Source organism: Notolepis coatsorum (assembly GCF_963971535.1).
Source record: "Notolepis coatsorum genome assembly, chromosome: 12".
Taxonomy (NCBI): domain Eukaryota; kingdom Metazoa; phylum Chordata; class Actinopteri; order Aulopiformes; family Paralepididae; genus Notolepis; species Notolepis coatsorum.
Genome location: NC_140176.1, coordinates 105654119 through 105670303, shown reverse-complemented (window position 1 = coordinate 105670303; position 16185 = coordinate 105654119). Strand labels below are relative to the sequence as shown.

Sequence of the window (16185 nt, the reverse complement as noted above, 5' to 3'; positions counted from 1 at the left end):
CCATCTTGGTTGAGTACATTAAAGCGTTAGTGCTCCGGATCTTATTGCACAGTACACAGTGTGATGCGGCCTACGGGGGAAGCTAACGTTGCTAACTACAGTTCATAGGGGTACCCCATAAACATTATATGCCGGCATTAGTATAGGACTCTTGTTTTGGTAAAGTGGGCCCACCTTTTTGATTTCCTTTGAGTGTGATAACGTGTTGGTTCTTTAATAATAATTTCCGATCTAATTAACCCTTTCCCTGTGGGGAGGTTACATACCTGTGATCCCATGAGTAAAGCCTTAGAGAGGTATTATTCCTACCATATAAATTAAAGCCTGAGAGAGGTATTATCCATGGTACTAAACCAGACGTGGGTGATGAGTCAAGCACATTGAAGTATATTATCCCTGGTACTGACCCAGAGGTGGGTGTATAATATAAGTGTCTATAAGGTATTGAGTTACAAACTGAGTAATAGTAGGACTTCATTCTATTTGACCATTCCTAGTAAATCTTTGTAACTGCCCAGTACAAATTAATATAAAACATTAGATGGGGTTCTGTGTGCGTGTCCATTCCTGTGCCCAGTAGTAATCATTTTGGTTTGGGTAACGTTCATGCAATTAACCCCTTCCTATTCAACCTTTCCCTTCTTACTGTAAGGATTCTAGTGTCACTGAGGGAGGGTACTGCTTGCGGGGGGAACCAAGTTATTTATTTACAATTCAGTCACTAGGTGTGGGAGGGTTAAAGGAGTAATTGGGGGAAGTGAGAGCGTGTTGGGGAGTACTGCTGACCGCCCTGGAAGGGAGAGGAAGACCAGAGTACCAGACCAGGTTGGTAAATCCCGGGCCCCATCCACTCCCACTGCCAGCCTCCAGTTGATGCTCCAGACCCAAAGACGGAGGTGCAGTCAGACAGAGATCTACTGTGTCTCGCTACCCAGTGGCTGTGCACACCCGTTCCCACGAAGCAGGGATAATCCACCCTGCTACAGAAAGGCACATCCGAAAAAATATTTTTGCGGATTCACCTGCTAGCGTTTCCGTCTAAACAGGGCCTTAAAGTCTGGGGTGATGGTAGACAAAGCAACTCTGAGGTCATGCTCAATGTCCAATCTGTTCCTCTGATTTGTCTTCAGCTGGACCAGAGCTGAGGAGGCCACTTTCACAAAGATAGGTAGTGGGAAAAAAAAAAAAAAAAAAAAAAAAATTATACACACATCCGCGACCCACTCAAGATGGCCCCGCGACGCACTTTTGGGTCGCGACCCACCAGTTGAGAAACACTGTCTTAGAGCATGGCGATAGAACGCCAGGTAGTTTGCAGGCTGTTCGACGCGGAAATGGACAAAGACACAGCTCGTCACGCGATTGGGCAAACATGTCAGTGGCCAATCAGAGAGCGTCAGTCAGTGGCCAATCAGATAATAAAAATAATAAAATAAAAGTAAAAACTTTTATATATCCAAATATCCAAATGAGAAAAAATAATAGGCAGTCACATTACTGCTCAAGCTCCTCTCTCTTATATGTGTCCATAAGTGCTTGTTTATAGCTACCTTTAAATGTATTGATATTTTTGCTTAATTTTATACTCACATCCAGACCATTCCAGAGTGATACCCCACAAACTGCAATGCACATACTTTTAAGAGTTAGGTTGCTTTAAAGCTAATGTCCCTCTAAAATTATAAACACTCTCTCTACTAGCCATGAATTTTTTTTGAATGTTGCTTGGTAATTTGTTTTTTATTGCCAGAAACATAATTTGTGCATATTTGAATTTGATTAAGTCCATGATTTTTAATGTTTGACTCCTTACAAACAAACTATTTGTGTGATCTAAATATCTACCATGATGTATGGCTCTTTTTTGCAGTGCATATCTTTTGTAAGTTGCTTTTATAAGTATTTCCCCAGATTTCAACACAATATGATAGATATGGTACAATGAGTGTGCAATATAATGTATATAGAGTTTTCTGATTCAGGATATATCTAGTCTTGCCCAGTATACCAATACTTCTCGCTAACTTTGAAGACAAATATTTTATATGGGGTTTCCAGCAGAGTTTGTGGTCTATTAAGACCCCTAGAAACTTGTTTGTATATACTCTCTCAATTTTTACATTATCTATTTTCAGTTGAGGATCAGTGTTTATTTTACAATTTCCAAATATCATGAAGTTTTTTTTTTTCAAATTGAGTGATAACTTATTTGTGTCGAACCAACCTTTTAATTTGTCCATTTCTATGTTTGCCACTTCTAAAAGCTGCTGAAGGTCATCCTGTTGAATCTAGAGGGTGTATGTATGGTTGTAACTAACTGTAACTGTCCTCTACTGCTCCCATGACTGCATATATATCTGTGTCCACTGGAGGGCGCTATAGGCAGAGCTTCTACTGTCTACGCCAGGTTGGGAGTATATAAGCCTTGGTTCCCTCCTACTCTTTCTTCTTCCCACACATGCCTCTCCCGGAGAGGAGATCACATGAGCTGCTGTGGTATGAGTCAATGTGAATGAATAAACCGCTGCCAGCAGAGCAAGGCCAAAGATGGAAACCATGCCTCTTGTACATATTATTGTCGCCCCATAGCCATTTCTGTTAACAGGTTATGGGCCCAGATCTCGCAGGGGCGAAATAATAAGGGTAGCTAGCTTAGCTGACGTGTAGGCCAGAGTAGTACCGGGAGTACCGCGTGGCTAGCGTACTAGGCCAACGGAGCTTAAGCTACACCTACCACCAACCACCAAGAAAGAGGATGGCGACCAAGGGAAGAAGCAAATGGCCCTCATTTAATGGGAAAGCGGAGGGATATGAGCTCTGGGAAGAGCGCATGCTGTGTTGCATGCACGGCGCGGGACTCAAGGCAGTGATCTTGGCGGCCCCCGCAGGGCCACTGACGGCGAAGAACCATGCCCAAGACCACAAGCTTAATGAGGACGCATACTGTGAATTGGCGCCGCTGCTCGACGATACGAGCTTGGGGCTAATATTTCGAGACACGAAGGACAAAGGCCGAGAAAGCCTGGGAGTGTTGAGGGAGCATTACATCGGACGGGGAAGGCCCCGAGTAGTGTCCCTCTACGTAACGTTGACGGCTCTGAAGAAGGGGCACACAGAGACGATGACAGAATACATCATCCGAGCTGAGCAGATCATGACGGCGCTCAAGAGTGCAGGAGAGGCACCAGGAGAGGGTCTAATGATGGCGATGGTGATGAGAGGACTACCGGAGTTATACAGGCCGTTCGTGCTACTGGTTACCCACGGTTCAACGGACATGACATTGGGACAGTTCAAAGCCAAGCTGCGGAACTTTGAGGCCTCAGAGGATATCCACCCAGACGCCGCGGAAGCGGGGGGGATAGCACTGAAAGCCCGAGCGACACAGAGGGAAAGGGCCAGGCCCACGACGGAGCTGACGTGTTGGCGATGCGGAGAGAATGGGCATCGGAGGGATAACTGCAACAAGACGGTCTGGTGCAACTTCTGCAGATCATCGGGGCACACAGACAAAGAGTGCCGAAAGAAACGAGACCAGAGCACCCGATACGCACATGGGCAAGATGTCGGCCATAGACGAGGCGGCGCCCATGGACAAGATGGCGGCGACGGACGAGGTCGAGGCTACGGACAAGATGGCGGCGATGGACGAGATTGCGGCCGCGGCCAAGATGGCGACTGTGGACGAGATGGTGACTACAGACAAGATGGCGGCGACGGAGATCGTGAGACGAGTCGAGATGACGCACGGAGAGCGGCAGGACGAGAGGATTTCGTTTTCGGGGCGCGGACTACGGGCGTCACCCGGCCAACGCAGCACCGGCAGTTCCCGAGGAGGGGACTGATCGTAGACACAGGTGCGTCGTCCCACATCATCAACGACAGGAACAGTTTCAAGAACTTCGATAAATCCTTCGAGCCGGAGGGACACAGCATGGAGCTGGCAGACGGGAAGCGCACCTACGGGTTGGCGCAAGGGAGAGGAGACACACAGGTACGCCTTATAGACAGTAAGGGACGCCGGTGTACAGTGACGTTAAAGAACGCTTTATATATACCCTCGTTCCCACAATAACTATTCTCAGTAAAATCTGCTACTGCTAACGGCGCCGAAGTGTTCTTCAGTGAAGGTAAAGATGTTCTTGTAGAACGAGATGGTACGCGGTTTAACATCAACGTATATGGGAGAATGTATTACCTACAAACGGAGTGCGATAATAATGACAAATGTAATGTGACTGCCAGTCATGACATCCAGACGTGGCATGAAATTATGGGTCATTGTAATCACGAGGATTTACTAAAGCTGCAAGCAGTGACAGACGGTATGCACATTAAAGGTGAAAAGCATAGACCTGACAAAGAATGTGAAGTTTGCATAAGGGGGAAGTTTACTCAAACAAGGAACAGGGACCCCACGGAGAAGGTAAAGAGACCACTGGAGCTAGTTAACACCGACCTAGCTGGTCCAGTAAGGAACGAGTCCATAGGTGGCTTTAACTATGTACGTAAAATGTTTGAGGTCAGACAACGGGACCGAGTTTACAAACAGAGAGTTCCAATCACTGCTGAGAAAGAACAGGATCAGACACGAGACGTCATGTCCCTACTCCCCACATCAGAACGGGGTAGCAGAGAGGGAATGGCGCACCCTTTTTGAAATGGCCAGGTGTAAGCTAGACGATAGTAACCTACCGAAGAGCCTGTGGCATTATGCGGTACAAGAAGCCGCTTACACCAGAAACAGGTGTTTTAATAAACACACGGGCACCACCCCATATACAGCAATGACTGAGAAAAGATGTAATCTAGCCAGAATGCACAAATTCGGATCAGTGTGCTATGCTTACCAGCAGGACAGAGTCAAGCTTGAGTCCAGATGTGAAAAAGGGCTCTTTGTAGGACACGACAGAGGGAGCCCAGCACTCCTAGTCTACTATCCCGGTAAAGGGAAGGTGCAAAAGCACAGACTAGTGAAATTTGTCACCAAGACAACGTGCGAAATCGAGACACAGACAGAGGAGCCATGGCTGGACTCCGGGGTAAGGTATGGAGGGATAGAGACACCACAGCCTAGCGTACTGAGCACAGGCGTGCAAGCAGACAGCCAGCCACCCCCAGAGGGCGATGACGAGGAGCACCCGAGGGTGACGTCAAGTGCCCCAAGCAGTGGGAGGTATCCCTCAAGGGAACACAAACCCCCAAAATATCTGATAGATTATGCCCGGAGAGGAAGCGACGAGGATGACAGTACACTCGCCAATATTGATTACTGCTACAGAGTGGTGTGTGGCGTGCCTCAGTCTTTTAAGGAAGCCACAGTGTCCCCAGAGTCGAGTAAGTCGGAGAGAGCGATGGACGAGGAGATGAGGGCCTTAGAGGACAACCACACCTTTACCCTCACAAAATTGCCAGAGGGCAGACAGACAGTGGGAGGGAAATGGGTGTACTCAATCAAGGAAGGGATCGAAGGCCACGAAAAGTACAAAGCGAGATTTGTAGCTAAGGGTTTCAGTCAGAGGGAGGGGGTAGACTATGGTGAAACATTTTCCCCCACCGCCAACCTGACCAGTGTAAGGGTAGTGGTTCAGAAAGCAGCTGAGGACAATCTGATTTTACATCAGATGGATGTGAAGACAGCCTATCTGCACGCACCCATAGATAGGGAGATATATATGGAACAACCTGAAGGCTACGAAAAGAAAGGGGGAAAGCTAGTGTGCAAGCTAGAAAAATCCATTTACGGCCTGAAACAGTCTGGGCGAAATTGGAACGAGATGCTTCACACATGCCTCATCGAGGATCACTTCCTACAGAATCCAGTAGACCCCTGTGTTTACTCAAGGGAGTCAAAAGAGTCAGGAAAAGTGATAATCGTCATTTGGGTGGATGATTTGATCATCGCAGCAGACAACACTAGGAACCTAGATCAGGTGAAAGGTATGATCTCCACCAGATTCAAAATGAAAGACCTTGGCAGGTTAAAGCATTTCCTAGGCATGGACTTTGAGCAGTCGGAAAATTGTGTAACAGTATCCCAGAAGAGATATGTGGAAGAGATCCTGAAACGTTTTGACATGCAGGAATGTAGAACAAGGGAAACACCATGTGATCAGAAACTTGATTATGAGGAGGATGCTCAGAAACTGACAGATGTAAAAATGTACAGGGAAGCCGTGGGTAGCCTCATCTACTTTACAACATGTACCCGCCCTGACCTATGTTTTGTAGTGAGTAAGTTGTCACAGCACTTTGCTGATCCCACAGAGGAACACTGGATCACGGTAAAACATGTTTTTCGTTATCTCAAAGGTACAGTAGATAAACTACTTTGTTTCAGAAAGAGCAGCGGAGGCTTAGGGCTTAAAGCCTACAGTGATGCAGACTGGGCTGCTGACATCACAGATAGAAGGAGCACTACTGGATACTGTGTTAGTTTAAACACAAACAGCTCACTGGTTTCATGGAAAACAAAGAAGCAGCCCACAGTGGCACTGTCAACTTGTGAAGCCGAATACAGGAGTGTATTCATCTAGAACAACTGCTCGGAGGGATGGATAACTATGTATATAAGAAAACTGTTGTTTATGAGGACAACCAGGGTACTATTGCCATTGCAAGAAACCCTGTGTGCCGACAGAGGTGTAAGCATATGGATATAAAGTACCATTTCATCAGATCTGTCATCAGAGAAGAAAGGATGACACTGGTTTATTGTCCAACAGATGACATGGTAGCAGACGCTATGACGAAGCCTGCTTCAAAATTGAAACTGAGGAGATTTGCAGAGGTCATGTTTGGTGTGTAAATATTGACTGCCATACTCTTTTTGATGTTCTAAGACTGTGTTATTTTCTTTGTAAATTGTTTTGAAGAGTTCATATAGTGTGCTAAGCAACCATACGTGGGAGTGTTGAATCTAGAGGGTGTATGTATGGTTGTAACTAACTGTACTGTCCTCTACTGCTCCCATGACTGCATATATATCTGTGTCCACTGGAGGGCGCTATAGGCGGAGCTTCTACTGTCTACGCCAGGTTGGGAGTATATAAGCCTTGGTTCCCTCCTACTCTTTCTTCTTCCCACACATGCCTCTCCCGGAGAGGAGATCACATGAGCTGCTGTGGTATGAGTCAATGTGAATGAATAAACCGCTGCCAGCAGAGCAAGGCCAAAGATGGAAACCATGCCTCTTGTACATATTATTGTCGCCCCATAGCCATTTCTGTTAACACATCCCCCGAACATAAAATGTTTGTGTCATCCGCAAAGACAACAAGTTTCAGTATGTCAGATACATATATCATTTATGTATAAAATTAACAATTTGGGTCCCAATACCGACCCCTGTGGAACACCACAGGTAATGTTTAAGCATTGTGACTTGTGCTGACCCATCAGAACAAATTGCTGCCTGTTACTAATATAGCTTTTCAGCCACTCTAGAGCAACCCCTCTGACACCAAACCTGTCCATCTTTTTCAGTAAAATCTCATGATCTATTGTATCAAAAGCTTTTTTTAGGTCAATGAATATTCCTAATACATATTTCTTTTTCTCTATACCGTCCGTTATTTCCTCTACAAGCTCCATTAATGCCATTTGTTATAAAACTTCCTGAAGGTACAACTATGTTTCTTAAGTAAAAGAAGTATGTGCTCTTGAATGTACTTAACCCTTTCACTGCGACATGACAAAGGGTTAACACTTTCACTACCACACTACAGAAGGTTAACCGTCTGTTGTGTGGTAGTGAAAGGGTAACCGTCTGTAGTGTGGTAGTGAAAGGGTTAACCTTCTGTAGTTATTGCTGGTGTAAACATTGTTACAGTTGGGTAAAAATGCAGAGACACTGGTGACCGTTGTTTCAACAACTAACAGTGATAAAATCTTAGCTTGTAATTTGACTTTAGCCCTCGGTGAAGTATGGGAGAATACATTAAAACGACCTCAGTCACAAATGGTTTGAGTTGTTTTGCACAATATTTGCAGTTATTTGAAGTACGGAATGTTTTCACTACATTTAACTAATAATTGTCATTTATATCAGGATTCCAGAGGAAAGTTATGGAGACCCTCCTGGAGACCACCCCTGCCCACTTTGACTACCTAGGATAGGATGGCTTAGAGTAGACGACAGAGTACAGCAACTTGCAATGGGCCTGGTCTACAAGATACACTATACGACTAAGGTACCCATGTACATGTCAAAATACTTCCCAAAGGTCAGTGAATACCACGACCACAACACCAGAGGAAGCTCAACAAATCATGTTAAACCGAGATTCGGCTCAAACAAGGGACTAAACACGTTTCGCAATTATGCCACAACAATGTGGAATGCCCTACCCAAAACTGTAAAGGAATGTGAACCCTACCCACATTCAAAACCGCTCTTAAAGAGCACCTACGGGAGGCTGCAATTCGAAACTGGCCACCGTAAATGTCCAAACCCCCCCACCCCCACCTAATAGACAGTCCCCTCCCCACCGTATGTATATATTCTCTCCCCGCTGTATGTATATTTCTCTCCCACCCACCCACCCCCTCCTAATATACAGTCTTCTCCCCACCGTATGTATATATTCTCTCCCCACCATGTGTATATTTCTCTCCCACCCACCCGCCCCCTCCTAATGTACAGTCTCATCCCCATCATATGTAAATACTCTCTGTCAAGATCTATGGGTAACAGTACTGTATATTTGCATATCATATATGTCACAAATGTAACAGTACTATATACCTGTATGTCATGTATGTCCCTATCCCATAAATGTCATGATGTCATATATGTTGTGTATGTCACTGAATTGAAAAAAAAATTCTAGGAGAGGGATTGTCTGTTACTGACTCATGTTCAAAGGATTTAAATTGTGTTGTACATGATGTTACATTAATTTCAGATATCCACATTGATGGGGATAGGAGGCAAGAGTGTCCGGGACTGCACCAATAAAATGATGGACAGGTATTATTATATTATACTATGATTCTACTGTCACCATGTATGCATATGCTCACTACATGTATTTATTGCTCCATCTCCACCCACTACAAACATGGGAACTCTCTAACCCCCCCCCCTATCTCTCTGAGTGCTTGTCTCGTAGTGTTGACCAAGGTGGTGGATGTCTCGGGGTATGCTATATGCTTACACAATATAAAACGAATTGGCCATAATTTACTGTGCAAACTAAGGCTTACTGCTGTAACCTACTAATAACACTAAGACTAAGGATTTAAGTTCCGCAAAAAAAGGTTCCATACCATTGCAATCGTTCGGTGCACAGCGCATACTGTACCGGAGGACCACGTTGAGGCGGTACAGTACGGATACGCGTACCGTTACACCCCTAATGCTTACCACTTGTATCTATTGCTATGTCCGCCCATCCCAATCACGTGAGCTGTCTTAACGCCTGTCCCGTCTCCCTGTCTCCCTGTGAGTGGCTGTCCAGGAGTGTTGGACGTCCCGTGATGAAGACCGGGAGGATGCGACCCTCTCTGCGCCTCCCTGTCTCGGAGGCGTTATTTTTTTCCGTAGCCGCATTTCTCGGAGACGCTCTCTGATTGGCCGACGCCTGTTTCTACACTGGTTAAGCTTAGGCACTCTTTCGAAGTTGGTTAAGGTTAGAGTTTGTCTTAGAGCGTGACGGCAAGTTCTTTCGACGGTTAAGCTTAGGCACTCTTGCGAAGTTGGTTAAGGTTAGAGTTTGTCTTAGAGCATGGCGATAGAACGCCAGGTAGTTTGCAGGCTGTTAGAGCGGAAATGGGCAAAGACACAGCTCGTCACGCGATTGGGCAAACATGTCAGTGGCCAATCAGAGAGTGTCAGTCAGTGGCCAATCAGAGAGCGTCTCAGAGAAATGCGGCTACGGAAAAAAATAACGCATCTCGGAGTGATGGCGTCCCGTGCTGAAGACCGGGAGGATGCGACCCTCTCTGCGCCGCCCCTTACCTCAAATAGATCCGCTATCAGCTCTATCTTTAATCTTTCAAAATGTTCAGTTGCTATGTATGTAGGGCTGCCGCGGTATTGATTTTTTCCTTACCGCACAAATTTGCGAAGCTATTGAAACCGCCGTGGTAACCAAAAAAAGGAAAAAAAAGTTTGAATGCATTTTTTATTTTTATTTTTTTTAGTAGTAGTCTATTCTTTATAGCATATAGCCTGCCTCTAGTCTAAATGTCTATCTTTAGAGGATGACTTTGCTTTGCAGCATGATTATTGTTTGGGATTCGGCAAGCACGCATTCGTTATTGAAAGTGAAACACAGTCAACATAGGCTACTGAACAGTGAACACTGTTTATTGACGCTTGCAGTGAGGCGTGAATACTTTCCCCAAGGTGGTTGTCTTTCCGCGTTCGGTTTACGCGGCCTGATTGGCCACTGACGCTTCTCTCAACGCCCAATCGCGTTACTCCTAACGCTCGCTCCTAACTTTCAGAACTACTCTCAGTTCCACAAGTCCATCACATCAGCTACCTACCTGCATCAATATACTACTAACTATCAACTAACTCGCTACCGCCGTGCATCAATATACTAACTAACTAGCTGCGCACATCAATGCACTAACTACTACCGCCGTGCATCGCTATACTGCTACCGCCGTGCATCAATATACTAACTATCACATCAATGCACTAACTACTACCGCCGTGCATCGCTATAATGCTACCGCCGTGCATCAATATACTAACTATTGATGTGATGTGGATTGATATGAATAGCTAGTTACGTTAATATAGAGAGATGAAAACAATATGTTATTTATATTGATGTGATGCCGATTGATATGAATAGCGCGTTGCATTAATATAGAGAGATGAAAACAATACGTTATTTATATTGATGTGATGTCGATTGATATGAATAGCGCGTTACGTTAATATAGAGAGATGAAAACAATATGTTTTTTTTTTTTTTTTTAAATTGATCTTTTCCCCCCTCCATTTTCCTCCGATTTTCTCCCATCCCAATGTTAGTCGTTATGCCAATTCCCAATCCCCTTCCTGGTCGCTGCGCACTTACCCCCCACAGTCAGATCATCTGGGAGAGTGGAGGCTATCACGTGCTTCCTCCGACACACGTCCAGCCAATCAACTGCTTCTTTTCACCTGGCAGCGCGGATATTCTCCGAGAGGGCGTAGCGTGTGGAAGGATCACACTATCCCACTCAGGTCCCATCCGCGCTTAGCAGGCGCCCCGACCGAACTGTAGGAGTCGCTGTTTACAACGACCCGGACCCACCCCGCCAGCTTCTCCCACCCTCTAATACTGCCAATTGTATTAGTGTGAACGGCCAGCCAAGCTGGTGACAACCCCGGAGCTGTGAGCTGGATTCGAACAGGCGAATCCAGCTCACAGCTAACAATACGTTATTTGTATTGATGTGATGCCGATTGATATGAATAGCGCGTTACGTTAATATAGAGAGATGAAAACAATACGTTATTTATATTGATGTGATATCGATTGATATGAATAGCGCGTTACGTTAATATAGAGAGATGAAAACAATACGTTATTTATATTGATGTGATGTCGATTGATATGAATAGCGCGTTATGTTAATATAGAGAGATGAAAACAATACGTTATTTATATTGATGTGATGCCGATTGATATGAATAGCACGTTACGTTAATATAGAGAGATGAAAACAATACGAGGAAATGGGCTACGTTAATATAGAGAGATGAAAACGGGCTGCTTGAAGCCTTTTTACAACGCATCCGCGTTTCCGGGTTCCCGTTTTGCGCTCTGATTGGCCAGGTCATGTGACATGAGCGCCAATCGTGGGACGGCAAGTTTCTACACTGGTTAAGCGCTTAGGCACTCTTCGAAGTTGGTTAAGGTTAGAGTTTGTCTTAGAGCATGGCGATTCTCCACTTGCACAACCTGAAGTAGGCACTTCCGGTAGGACTTCCTGGTGGAGATGGTACTTCCTGTCCCATCGAATTACATTGTTTTCAGCTACTTTTCTCCTGTTATTTAAACAACTTTGTCGTCACAGAGAGGTAATGAAACGTTTGTATTATTATATTATAGAATGTATTTAATAAGCAAACGTTTGTCAGCAGGGTTTTTGGGCTGTATTTCATGTAAAAACGTTTACTGTTAGTTTACTTGCTCAGCTAATGAAGGCTAATGCTGGCTAACAGAAGCTAGTTGATAAAAATACACTTGCATCATACACTTGCCATCCTTATTAGTGTTGTGTCATTCAAAAATACTTTAATCTAGAGGTAATTCACACCACAACCATGTTACTATCACATCAGCTCTGGAAACTAGAGTGATTAATTCAAAGCTAATCAATCCGGCCCGTTTTTATCAACTAGCTTCTGTTAGCCAGCATTAGCCTTCATTAGCTTGAGCAAGTAAACTAACAGTACTAACAGCGGTCCAATGTTCACCAAAACACACACCCACACACTTTATAATTTGTTCCTCAACGTTATATAGACAGGTAATGTTTTGTAAACTAACGTTATGTTTAGAATGGAATGAATACATCAAGGCAAAGATTGTTAGCTCAAAGCTAATCCCGGGGCATAGCTTCTGTTAGCCAGCATTAGCCTTCATTAGCTTGAGCAAGTAAACTAACAGTAAACGTTTTTACATGAAATACAGCCCAAAAACCCTGCTGACAAACATTTGCTTATTAAATACATTCTATAATATAATAATACAAACGTTTCATTACCTCTCTGTGACAACAAAGTTGTTTAAATAACAGGAGAAAAGTAGCTGAAAACAATGTAATTCGATGGGACAGGAAGTACCATCTCCACCAGGAAGTCCTACCGGAAGTGCCTACTTCAGGTTGTGCAAGTGGAGAATAGAACGCCAGGTAGTTTGCAGGCTGTTCGATGCGGAAATGGGCAACCACGCTATTGGGCGCACATGTCACATGACCTGGCCAATCAGAGCGCCGGAAACGCGGATGCGTTGTAAAAAGGCTACACGCAAACGGGCTACGTTAATATAGAGAGATGAAAACAATACGAGGAAATGGGCTGTGGAACTCAAAGCTGGGAACGAGGGCGAGAACGCGATTGGGCGCTGAGAGAAGCGTCAGTGGGCAATCAGGCCGCGCAAACCGAACGCGGAAGGACAACCACCTTGGGGAAAGTATTCACGCAACCCGATCGGGGAGCAGGAGAGAGGCGTCCATACCAAAGGTAGCCGCATTTCTGGCAGACGTTTCTGGTCATGTGACATGTGCGCCCAATAGCGCGACGAGCTGTGTCTTTGCCCATTTCCACGTCAAACAGCCTGCAAACTACCTGCCGTTCTATCGCCATGCTCTAAGACAGTGGTCACCAACCCGTCGATCTTGATCGACTGGTCAATCTTTGAGACCTTCCCTGTAGATCTTTCCCTGAAATTTCTTTTTAATTTTTTTTTAAATTATTTTAAATCTTTCCCTGAGAGTCCACATTACAGTTCTACTTTTGTTTTGATGTGAAAAGTGATGCTGCATAAGATTACTGCACTTAGCACTGACTGAGAAAGTACATATTACAGTTCTACTTTGACAAACATATTACAATTAGCATTTTCTAATGTTAATAATATGAGAGTCCACATTACAGTTCTACTTTTGTTTTGATGTGAGAAGTGATGCTGCATAAGAGGACTGCACTTAGCACTGACTGAGAAAGTACACATTACAGTTCTACTTTATAAAATGCTAATTGTAAATATGTTTGGCAATGTTAATTAATAGGAGAAGGTCCACATTACAGTTATACTTTTGTTTTGATGTGAAAAGTGATGCTGCATAAGAGGACTGCACTTAGCACTGACTGAGAAAGTACATATTACAGTTCTACTTTATAAAATGCTAATTGTAAATATGTTTGGCAATGTTAATTAATGGGAGAAGGTCCACATTACAGTTCTACTTTTGTTTTGATGTGAAAAGTGATGCTGCATAAGATGACTGCACTTAGCACTGACTGAGAAAGTACACATTACAGTTCTACTTTATAAAATGCTAATTGTAAATATGTTTGTCAATGTTAATAATATGAGAAAGTCCACATTACAGTTCTACTTTTGTTTTGATGTGAAAAGTGATGCTGCATAAGATGACTGCACTTAGCACTGATTGAGAAAGTGTGAGGATTGGTTCGTTCCCCGCCACACGCTCCTTTAAGGTACTGTGTTGATTGGTGCATTCCCCGCCACACGCTTCTGGAGCGATTACCAATTCCATCACGCACCTGTCATAGTTTGTGATTAGCGCTCCTGAGGCTTCATATACTGGGACCTCCTTTCAATCGATGTCGGGTCGTTTTGAATACTACTGCTTCTGCCTGCTTTCCCCCCGTTGTTGTGCCTCGTCTACTTTCCCTCCAGGACATCTTTGGATTGCCGCTGGTGAATATCTTGATCCTCCGTTTGGAGCTGCGCCTCGTTGCCCGCTTTACGCGTTTGCGCTTTGGTGAGTTTTGGAACCAAACCCTTTTTGGATTATCTGTTTTGTGTGTTTGGATAACACTGAAGAGTATCGTTTTTGTTTGCACTGGACTCAGCTAAATCGTGTGTTTTGGATAACACTGAAGAGTATCGTTTTTGTTTGCACTGGACTCAGCTAAATTGTGTGTTTTGGATAAACACTGAAGAAGTACCGTTTTGTTTTGTTCTGGACTCAGCTAAGGGAGGACTGAACTGCACTGCCTCTGTGTACTGTTGGACTGTTGTTGATCTCTCTCTCTCTCTCCGTTTCCACTCCGAGTTGGAGCTGGGAGTATCTGCAGAGTTGCAACGGCGTCTACGCCGATTCCCCACCTCTAACACCGGGAGGATCTGCAGAGCCGCAGATAACTCTGCCGAAGGCAGTCTCCTTTTTTGTTGTTCAGAATTGTTACTTGACTCTTTTTGATTCTGTAAATAAATACGCCCTAGTGTTTGGCTAACTCTGAACTACCTGTCTGTGCCGTGCTGTTGAGGTCGGTTTCAAACCCTAACAGAAAGTACATAGTCTTTCTCTGGTCTGCATGCCCTTAACAATTGTATGTATTGAGCTGTACTGTACTGTACCCATTCTGCAATCTGTTAATAAAGTTTTCAATCAATCAATCAATCAATCCCGCACAGTGCAATACTCCAATTCAGCCATTGGCAATTCAGCCATTGGGTGGGTGGCGCTGCTGAGCGGGCCTGTGACGGCCTGACAGCGTGGGGACAGAGAGAGCTGGGCTGTTGTTCTGCAGATGGATGCTTCTCACACAGACCGCAAATAAACAAACGCTTATAAAATGATTTAATAGGCTAAACTTCGTTTAAAATTCTTTATTTTACACTTGTTTATTCTATTTGAATTTTGTCGACATAATGCTACGTGGCCCGACTAGATCCGTGACTCCGTTGCGATACAAATGAAAAAAGTGGCTATCTTTTAAATCCACTGCTGTGGCGAGCCTGGGGCGAGCCTTTTTGTTTTTTTTAAACTTTATTTTTTAGCGTTTATCGCTTTTCTGGTCAAGCATGACCGACAGAAACAGGTTGAATGGGATGTAGAGTAGGGGAAGACACTCTGAGAAAATACGGCGGGTCCGGGAATCGAACTTGTGTACCCCAGATCCGTGACGAGCACGGTTGTCCCCGACGCCGAAATAGCGCCGAGATACGCGGTGAGCTACGGGAGCTCCCCCTGGGGCGAGCCTTTATCGCTCCGGGGAAACATAGGGGGAACATAGGACCCGGGGAACATAGAACCCTTTTGGAACATGGGAAACATAGGGGGAACAGGACCCGGGGCATGGCGCAATGCAGTCTGTCGATCCAGTCCCACGAACGGCAACTCCATTCAGTCCCGGGCCCGCCCCCCCCTCCCCCCAGACCCCCCGCGGGCCCTAAGGCGGCTGCCTCGGCTGCCTCGCCTATATCGCCGCGCCTGGCTACAAGTCTACAACACATGCAGTCAAATCTGATTGTATAGCCAAGGGACCTTATAGCTATTTATAAAGCCTGTACAACATACACAATAGACAAATGGAGAACAAGGGTATAAGGATGCACACATATTGAGTTTATGCAGTATGATTTGTCCATTTGCATGAGTTGAGTGTGTGTTTATGAAGGAAGGTTGATTCAATCTTGGTAGTGCTATTGTGAAAACGAGCTTGCCTTGCATTATAGCACCCCCGTGTGGCTTTGTAGA

General features: G+C 44.8%; 1 protein-coding gene across 1 annotated transcript in view; it reads left to right on the top strand.

Moving 5' to 3' along the window:
* Positions 1-3635: 3635 nt before the first annotated feature.
* LOC311238006 (leucine-rich repeat-containing protein 9-like) overlaps positions 3636-16185 on the top strand; it is a gene marked incomplete at both ends in the record, with an annotated part of 129840 nt that continues 117290 nt past the window's right edge. The window contains 2 exon segments of the mRNA XM_084325974.1: positions 3636-3725; positions 8907-8971. Coding sequence (XP_084182100.1) covers positions 3636-3725; positions 8907-8971 — 155 coding nt within the window.